This window comes from Limulus polyphemus, unplaced genomic scaffold, assembly GCF_000517525.1.
Source record: "Limulus polyphemus unplaced genomic scaffold, Limulus_polyphemus-2.1.2 Scaffold8592, whole genome shotgun sequence".
Taxonomy (NCBI): Eukaryota; Metazoa; Arthropoda; class Merostomata; order Xiphosura; family Limulidae; genus Limulus; species Limulus polyphemus.
In genome coordinates, this window is record NW_013674202.1 from 1 (window position 1) to 10,028 (window position 10,028).

Below are 10,028 nucleotides of genomic sequence, written 5' to 3' on the forward strand. Positions count from 1 at the left end.
TACTGTTTCTTCACTTTTTTGTTGTATTTTGAATGTGCCAAATTTCAAATATCAACTCTCTAATTTAAAAACTTTGTTACTCATGGTTTTCAAAGTTGCCATTGATTTAGTTACCTTATTTGATAAGTAGATTTTTACCTTTGAGATAAGACTTGTTAAAGTACATTGGCAAGTTGAGAACAACAATCCAATATCAATTTGATGAATTTATTAAACTTGTTTATATATTGATTGTTATAATTGTTTGTTCTAATTGTAGGTTCACTCATCATTTGAAACGTTTTCTCTCTCTCTTTCTCCCTATTTGTTCTTGATGTTTTTTTATTCTTTGCATTTGGTGTTGAAGTTACCCATTAGTGAAATAGAATTCTGAACTGTAACTTTTAGTACCTTTTGAAGTCCCAGTGTTCATATTTTCAAGTAAACCAGAATATTAGTTGAAAAATAAACAATTTTGAAATTTAGTATATTGGATATATTTTTAAAACGCATTAATCTTTGATAAATTATCTAATTTATTTTCTTCCAGTGGAGTTATAGGAAGCGGAGTTTGTATCTTCTCAAGAAGTTGTATTATTGATACAGGAAGCCATGCCTTTAGTCTTAATGGATATGCTCACAAGATACAACATGGTGATTGGTTTGGTGGCAAGGTTGTGGGTTTGTGCAAAGTGCTGCATCGAGGGATTCGTATAAATCTGTATGTCACACATGTAAGTATTTTTTGTTATTCACTGATATTTTTCATAACTTATTTTTCTATGGAATTGTACATTTTGAGTATTATGTTGAGCAATCTGGGTGATGAAAATGTATAAAATTTTAATTACAACTTGTAATCACTATATTATTTTCAGAATTCTTTTATATAATATTTAGCAATCACTTTAGCTTATAAAGTTTTAATTTCTTGAAATCACTGGTTTTCAAACTTTATAAGCTATGGAACCCTCTTTATTTCATTCCTTCTATTACAGAACACCAACTCTTAGCCTTCCCTTAAAGCCCAGCCTATAAGAAAGTTATGAAGTTTGTAACATTATTGTTAATATAAAATTGTAAATAAATATATATAAAAATACATTTAGTCCCTCATGGGTTAACACTCAGTAACTGGAAAAAAAAACTGCCATTACCTGTTATCTTTGTAGGGAACCCCCCCTTATGACTTTTTGCAAAATCCTAGGGTTACGTGGAAATCAGTTTTGAAAACCACTACTGTAACTAATTTTACATATATGTAAAAAATATACCTTTTTGTTACAGTTACATGCTGAGTACAATAAACTACATGACCAGTATTTGGCCCATCGAATTGCCCAATCTTTTGAGTTTAGCCAGTTTGTCCAGCTGACCAGTGAAACTGCTGATTTGGCCATTATGGCTGGAGACTTTAATACTGAACCTGAAGATCTTCCATATCGAATTATTCTTAACAACACTGGTTCTCAAGACACATTTTTAATGCAACCTACTATTAGTGTAAGTATTAACAATAATCTTTTAAGTACTCACTTCCATAGGTGAACTTTTTTTTATTTTAGTCATTAGCACCAGAAAATCTTTGACTGGCTTCCACCCAAGTGAAATCAGCCCAAGTCACACTGGGGTGTGTGCATGTTGTGTTAGCAGTGTTTATGGTTTAATGATAGTTAATAACACAGGCCTGCAAATTTAAACTTCATAAAAGTAATTTTGGTTTTAATCACAGATTTTCCATAATTCAGCTACGCAGATTTTGAAAATAATATTCATTTTTTTCTATCACGTAAGGATTTTTTACAAATTGGGAAGAAAAAACTTACTTCGATCAAATTATTATTTCATTTACCACAATGAACTTTATTATTATTATTATGTTTGTTAACAAAAATACAAACAAACTGAAGAAAATAGAAGAACATTGATGTCAAATGAATATGCATTCTCATTCATCCTGATATTTTTGTGTGAAATCTACATCTTTTAGTCTCCAAACTACGTGTTGTGGTCTTTCTTTTATGTATTACATCTGGAACATCTCTTTTCAATGACCATCAGTAATCAGCCATCATGTTGATGTTCCACCTTCCTTGATGCCTCCTCTCCATTTCCCTGATGTCTTGATGATACTTTTCCAGATGTTTCAGGTTGAAAACAATCCTTATCATCATTTCTATTGACATCAGATCCAGAATAAGATGAAACTGTATCAAGAGTAGGTACAGGTATATCAGGTCCATGAGCAACAGGTCTCACTGCAGATTGAAGGTTTGGATAAGAAATTTCCTTTTTATTTTGAGTGTTGCAGCCTTGAATGTACATGAGCAACAATAGCAGTCATCTCCATGGTTTCTAGGCTTATGCCGGACGACTTGAATTCCAAAAGGCAAAGACTTTTTCTTACCTTTAGTCCACTGTCTCAACTCTTTGACATGTTTAGATGCAAACTTTTTGCAGAGCCCATGATTTGTCTTTGTTCCAACTTATTCCAAAATATGCATAATATGCTTTTTTGACTAATTTGGTAATGTTTTGCCTTTGTTTCATTCCAACAAATTTACCACAAATATATGTTTTGGTTATTTGCACAACTTCTTGTTGCCATAGCAACAAATAAATAATATTGAAAAGAAAAAAAATAAATGTCAAAGTGCACATACAAAGAAATACTATCCAGAAATGACATGTCATGCAGCCTGTTGACCGTTTATATACTAGTGGTGTTTCTCATAGGTTCTAAAATGATTGATAAGACTCTCATGTCACGATTGGTCAAGAGAAATCTATAGCCAGTGGTTGACAGCATTTTAAGCATAAAAAATGTGACCCGATTTCAAAGAAAATGATTCACTTATATAAAAGTATATATGACATTTTGTGAAAAATCTGTACGTGATGGAGAAAAATGGATATCATTTTGTGTGTCAGCATACAGGAATTACTGTAAAACATGTAAAGATTTCAAGACAACAAAACCATCACAGGCCTGTGTAATTTGTAATTTTACCAATTGAGTTGTATCAATTAAGTCTAATTTTTGACATTTGGGGCCACTCCACTGAGATACTTCCTGATGATATGAGCAATGTAGTTTTTACTTTTCTATTTTCAGGGAAAGCCTACTTTTATTAAAATATAACTGCTATAAGGTCATCAATTTCACATGTACTTATGAACTATATACATGTAAACCTTTTTTTCTGGTATTGTAATGAGTGGAAAATCATGATAGCAAAAATGATTTAAAGCAATAAAATAGTGTTTTTATTTAAACAGAATGATAAAATTAATGACCTGATCTATCGAGTATCTGTTAATCAAAGTTGAAATTGTAGATCAGAGCATATTTATTTAGACAACTTGACATTTTATGTAATATAAGCATGTTTTTTAGTACTTGTCAGTGTGGGAATAATCTTTGCCCCTTTGTAAGTACTTTTGTACATGTGAATGTTTTTTATAGCATATGGCTTCTCTTTACGTATGATGGTTAGGGGATGAAATTTAAACCATTTATGTCCACTTTCATATAACTTCATATAGAAAATCATTTTGAAAATTAAAATTCCATAAACAGCTTAAAACATGGTTTTAGAAAGAACTTCTTGACTCGCCAAAATCTTTAACCATAAAAAAAATACTAATATGGCCCATATGGACTCTAGCTTTTTAATAAATTTTTTAGTTAAACTACTGATACAACAAAGTGCTTTTGTGTCAATGACTTTATTGGTTACTAGATCCCTAATAACATATGTATCATGTAAATTTAATCCTGCCTAGACTGCAGAGCAGCTTTCAGATACTGAGTTGCACATGTGCGAATCAAAATTCAAGTACACAAAATGATATTTGTAAATACTCCAACAGTTAATAATTGGAGATATTTCAGAATTGATATTTTGCTACTATATCATTATATCGTATTTATTTAGTGTCATTTTCTGCTTATTCCAAAGTATTTATTTACCTTTACTAAGAAACTATCATTCTTTGAGAATATATTCATTTATGTCTTGTTTCTTGCATGATTTTCCTTCTCTGAATTTTTATTATAGTCCTTTATTGCTACATTTTTATCATGTCACATCACAGTATGGTGTGAACAGTTGCTAATGAAGTTCAGCTTTGAAGGTAGCTTGAGGCAACAGCTAAATACTAGTGGATAGAGCAGATTATAATCTCTATGTGTCAATACAAATAAAATATAGTTGTTTGAAGAATAATTTGTAGTTTCTTGAGATACTGATTACCTGGAGCTCTTATGGACGTGAGCAAAGAAATATAATGAAAAGTTTAGAAGCAGGCGTTTTTTAGGACATTCGTTTTATTCCTAAAAATGTTTGTGTTAAATCATATCTCTTTTTAGAAGCTACAGAAATTTTCTTCTTTTACAAGACCCTAGGTAAGCATAGTTAGATTTAGCAAGTATGATAGGCAACAGCTAAATATTTCATTGACTCAAATCCTTGTTTAGTGAATATTATTAAATTCATTGTATCCAAACTGGTAATTCCACAAAAAGATTTCTGGTTGTGACACGTACACAAATGTCTGATATAACACCTGACAAAGGCTGGAGAATTCACTGGTCGAAACTTTGTGAAAATAATAATAATACACATAATAAAGGCGAGAATAATAGTCCGAATAATTATACCATTAGTAGGGGGATATCAGTGACAACCGTGTGGTCTAGTAAGTTTCAACAAAAACCAATATTTTAGTTAATTCCACTAACTGCTCCTGAGGTCTATTACATATGTTACATAGAAAATGAGTGAGTTTACCTCCTTTTAGACAGTTCTTTACATTGAGTATTATAAAAGAAAAAACATAGAAATACTTATTATGATGCAATATATTGATTCTATTGATTGTGAATGGTATAAAAACAAGTTAGTAACTTGAGAGTTAAATGTTTTATAACTCTTCTTGTGGGCTGGAGTACTGTTGTGGATGATATTTATCTTTTGATAAGATTCTACATGTAATGCTAAGTGCTATGGTAGATCCTTCACATATTGTTGAACAGGTCAGATAATGAGGTTTAGAATTGTTATAGTCTGTGTGGGAAAAAAAAAAGAGTAGAAATAGTAAATAGATGATTTCATGACTTGATTACTATACCTTGTTTTGTTTTTTTGTTGGTTTTGAATATAAATGATGCTCATGGTAAAAAGGAGTAAATTATCTCAATTTTCCAATGATGTTAAAGTTTTCAGTAAAGCTGTTACTTTTATTAATCAATACAATTGGTTATGACTATATAATGTTATAGGGAATGTTTATTAACATTGTGACAACCAGTATTGCCAGACCAGTAATAGGTAGAAGAGCTACTGTTCATTTACAACTGTTATGATAATGTTAATTTATGTTGCTAATTATTTCAATATACAACAGTACAGTAGGTAAAGTTAAAAATTGTTTATCATGTTTTTTTTTAAAGCAGGATTCCAAAGGCAGTGGTGCAACTTGTGGTCACCCAAGGAATACTTACACAACTAAACAGGAATTATTTGATGCTCCACAGGGCATACGGATTGACTATGTTTTTCTTAAACACGGGAAAGGTAATTTTTTATTTTATCACATAACACTAAGAAATTATCCATTTTCATGAATGTGCAGTGTTGAGAAGCCTTATACTAAAAGGGAAGAAAATTAGCTCAGGTTTTAAAAAGTTATATTTGACATCGTAGAAACAAACTGACATTTTTTACTTGTATTGTATATGGTTATTATTATGAAGGAAATTTCTAATCACTATGATAAGTTATTGTCATTTAATTAAGGCATGATCCAGTGGTTAGTGTATCTGGCTGTGAACAAAATAAAATATCCAGGGATTCATGGTTTACATCCTTTTGCTACAAAAATGTACTTGCACCTTGGGGACTTGAACATGCTATAAAAGTGATTGTCAAATGTAACTTTGTGTGAAAGTTCTAAAAAATGATTAAGAATTTTGGTGTAGATATCAAGTAATCTTGTAAACATCTGGATATTTCAAATAGTTATTCGGTCAGTTAAAAAAAGATCAGCCAATTTTGAAGGTAAAATCAGTTATTGAACACTAAATGTACAGTGTAAAAACAAACTATTTTTTGTTTACTGACTTGCATAGTATTTCATTTAATAGTGATTAAGGTACTAATTATTAAAAAGTTGTATAATATTAGTATTTGCAGATACATTTTTTTTCTAATGATGTTCTTTAGGATGTTTGTTTAGTTATGATATTGTAAAATATAGAACTGATTAAGTGGTTTTTAGATTGACTTTTAAAAAAAGTAGTTTCCAAATACTTAATTTCACATTAGCTATGTTTAATGTTTCCCTCTAGCTGTACAAAGGTAAGCTGACCTTGTGTGTATACTTAACTAAAATAGCACAGGAACAGTCTGTTTACACTCTTCAAGTGGTAGTTTGACTGTCTTGCTAAGGGTAGGTCAAAGTGCACATGTCATGACTTTTTGTCTACAAATGGCTTGTAATGTTTACTGAAAACTTGTGAATTTTTGGGAAAATACACAAACATATTAAAACTTATAGCGAGAGAGTTAAAGGACACTGATGCACTTGTATTAAAGTTAGTGATAAGCAGTATTGCAAATAATGTATACTGTGAAAAATCTATAATTGTACAGAGTAATAATAATGAATAACAAATGTTAATAAATAAGTATATGTATATTACTTACTACTTTCCTCGTGTAAAAGAAACATTAGTTATATAACCATTTCTACATGCATAGTTAAGGCAGGCTGATTATGAAAATGTAGCAATTTAAAAGAACAATATTACACACAGTAATATTCTGTTTTAGGTGTAAAAACTGAATGTTTCTCATGTGAAACACCTCTGGAAAAGATTCCTAATGGAACAGTTTCTTACTCTGATCATGAAGCTGTGGTTGTAAAACTACTTGTCACTAAATCAGCTTACTGTGAGTATTATGTTTCTTAAAGATATAAATGTAATCATTATTCATGGTTCCTATGAGAATGAAACTTTCTTTATAAGTGAGTAACTTTTTATAAAAACGAATGACCTGGTAACAAGTAAATTAGTCATTGGTTTGTTAGCCTTAAAAACAAAACACTTGAAAATAGTTATCATAAGTAAGCAACTTTTTATAAGAACAAATGGCCTGGTAACAAGTAAATTAGTCATTGATGTGTTAGCCTCAAAAACAAAACACTTGAAAATAGTTATTAAAGAACGTAGGTTTTAAAATCTGGTAATTTCCATGTTCTTGTAGCTTCAAGTATAAAATTATTACTTTCGGTTTCTGCTGGATATGTTATCCTATAAAGAATTTAGCTGTTATATTTAACTCAGAGCTACTTACCTTTATTGTGGCATAAGAAATGACACAGACTTTTAATTTTTTTTTCCAAATTGAAATAAATGTTTGATCCATCACTTTCTACATTTGAATAACTTAAAATATGCAATAAGATCATGATTCATAAGTTGGCCTGTTTGCATTTGCAATCATCCTAAGTTAATTTAAGACATAAAACCTCATATGAGATATTATTTCAACACTTTCTTACCTGGCAGGGTGTTGAGGTATTATTTTAACTCTTTACTAGCTGGCAGGGTTTTGATGATATCCTGGGTTCTTTTTTGTTTTGAAAATGATTAATCAAATTGCATGAAATTTGGTTCACACTTTCCACATAATACTTTGTGCTTAATAAAATTATATAATTTGATTTAGTATTTGTGTAGTTGTTTAAGTTGTGAATTTAAGAAACATTAAAAATTACTTCCTTTCATTTTAGTTTGTTTTATTTTCATTGTGTGCCTAAAATGTAAATGTATCCAGTAGTACCATTTCTTTCCATAACATTTAGGGATGCACGGGTACCTGGCTATATATTCAGCCCCGACCAGTTATTGGGCTACCCGGTAATACTCTGCTTTGGCCAAGTGCTTAAGTTAAAAACAGTGGAATCTGGGTAATTGAAAATGGCATCTAAGCCCTAATCCTTGTGGCAACTTACGCGGTACTGAAAGTTACAGTCAATAATACGTGTTCCGAGCAACAAAGACTGACCACCTGCTGAAAGTTGGGGATTCAGAGAACAGTAGAGGTTTTAACAACAGGAACAGCTCGAGAAGTGGATTTCTGGGGAAGGTGGGGGTTTTGAGAACAATAGGGGTTAGGGTTTGAGAAGTTAGGGCTAGGCATTAATCTGAATAATGATTCTAAAATGTGTCAACATCAGTTTCTGTGTTTACTTTCACTGGCCTCACTTTTGGAAGTCAAATGAAGCTTGATTCCCACAATGGCCAGAATAGCAAAGCATTATCTCTCTGCATCACTGACCAGTGTAGACAGCCAACTGGCTTTTAGCACTGCTGGCAACATTATCATACACAAAAAGGTCAAGGCTTTTACCTGAAATTGCTGTAATTTTAGTGTTCTTCAAGTACAATTTAAACAAATTCCAAAAATACAGGCCTTCTGCAAACTGGTGTGCACATTTTTTATTTAATTTTGAAAGTTGAAAGTAAAACTGGAATGTTCTGTTGGTGATTATTCGGTTAAATGTAATAAACGTCAATTTTGTTTTTGTTTGTGATTTTTGTGTATGTTTTTTTTTTTTTTTCGGTGGGGAGGGGGAGAACCTAGGCTTGGTTGACACCCAGACCTAGCTGAAGCTTAGTTGCTGAGTACTCAGACCTAGTATTTGGCCAAATTTTACTACTTGTGCATACCTAATAAAATTATTATAGTTACAGCATACACATTTTTTTGGTCTTTTAATACAGTTGTTGAAACAATGAAAATAACTATTGGCAAATATGAAAGAAAGAAATAAACAAACTGCATTTTTTATTATTGATCAAAAAGTTTAATTCTATGCAACCAACGAATTCTAACTTGTTTGATATTGTACAAAATATTGTATTTATAATTTATTTTTACCCACTGAAGTAGTTATGTAGCCTTGAAAATAGCAAACACTGAACAGTCTGTGTTGACTAGCAGAAATATAACTTGCACTTGTATATTAGGCCTACACTGATATAGGCAGTACTTGTCCAACTGTATATTTTGGTCAAGCTAAATTTCTTTGTAATAATTAATGATTGTTTTCAGTAATTATCTCTACTTATACACATACATAAAAAAAAGAAAGATTTTGTGTTGTTTGAATAATTTGCCATTGCAAAACTTGCTTTCTGTACTCACTAACTTTAAATATCCTTGCTTAACCCTATTGCCTTGGGTACCCTTTACCCTTTTTAGTGTCTTATATTCAAACTTTTATTAAACTACTTTTTGTTTATGTTATATCAATTAGAAAGCATAAAATCTTAGATAATAATCAATATTTTAATAGTATACAAGTTTTAAGTTCTTAATTCTACAAGGCAATATTTTAAAAAATCCTGAATTTCCACTAGTGTGACCCACATGACACATTTTTTCTTAGCATGTCATCATCCCTATTTGATCCACCACCCCTCGAAAAAGTATGAAATTAAACAATTATAAAATTGTTATTGATCAAACAAACCATAATTTTTATAGCCTTAAATTTTGTTTGGTTACAGAGCTATCGATTAGAAAATCAGAACCCTCCTGCCACACCCACCTATCACGTCCTCTCTCTCACAATTCATTGATAGTTCTCTCTTATGTTTCATTACATATTACCTATAACCAATAGAAAGTCAAGGTTTTCATCTATCAAATGACGTGTTGTATAATGTTGTGTTCTGAACAGAATATCGTCATTTTCTCTCACAGTATAAGATTCAATCCCATGGGGAAAGTTAACGACTAGCTTGGATGAATTTGTAATGGCTCTTGTTGCATGTTATTAGTCTATATTCTTTAGTGCAATATTTAATTTAATAAAAATTAAGTGTATTACTAGCATTAGCATATAAAATTATGGTTAACTCTCGTCGAAAACCTGAGAGCAAGAAAAAAAAGATTAGGGTAAGTACTTTATTTCTCGATTTTCATATTTATTCTTTATTTATTATTATAAAAGTAATTAAAATCTAAAAATAT

At 30.8% G+C, this 10,028-nt stretch overlaps 1 protein-coding gene across 1 annotated transcript in view; it reads left to right on the forward strand.

Annotated features, from left to right (window-relative positions):
- Nucleotides 1-518: 518 nt before the first annotated feature.
- The window catches only part of LOC106475447 (putative neutral sphingomyelinase), a gene marked incomplete at its 5' end in the record, with an annotated part of 14,699 nt that continues 5,189 nt past the window's right edge, over nt 519-10,028 (forward strand). The window contains 4 exons of the mRNA XM_022379549.1: nt 519-713; nt 1,267-1,482; nt 5,435-5,558; nt 6,816-6,935. Of these exons, the coding sequence (XP_022235257.1) occupies nt 519-713; nt 1,267-1,482; nt 5,435-5,558; nt 6,816-6,935 (655 nt within the window). The remainder of the gene's footprint in view (nt 714-1,266; nt 1,483-5,434; nt 5,559-6,815; nt 6,936-10,028) is intronic.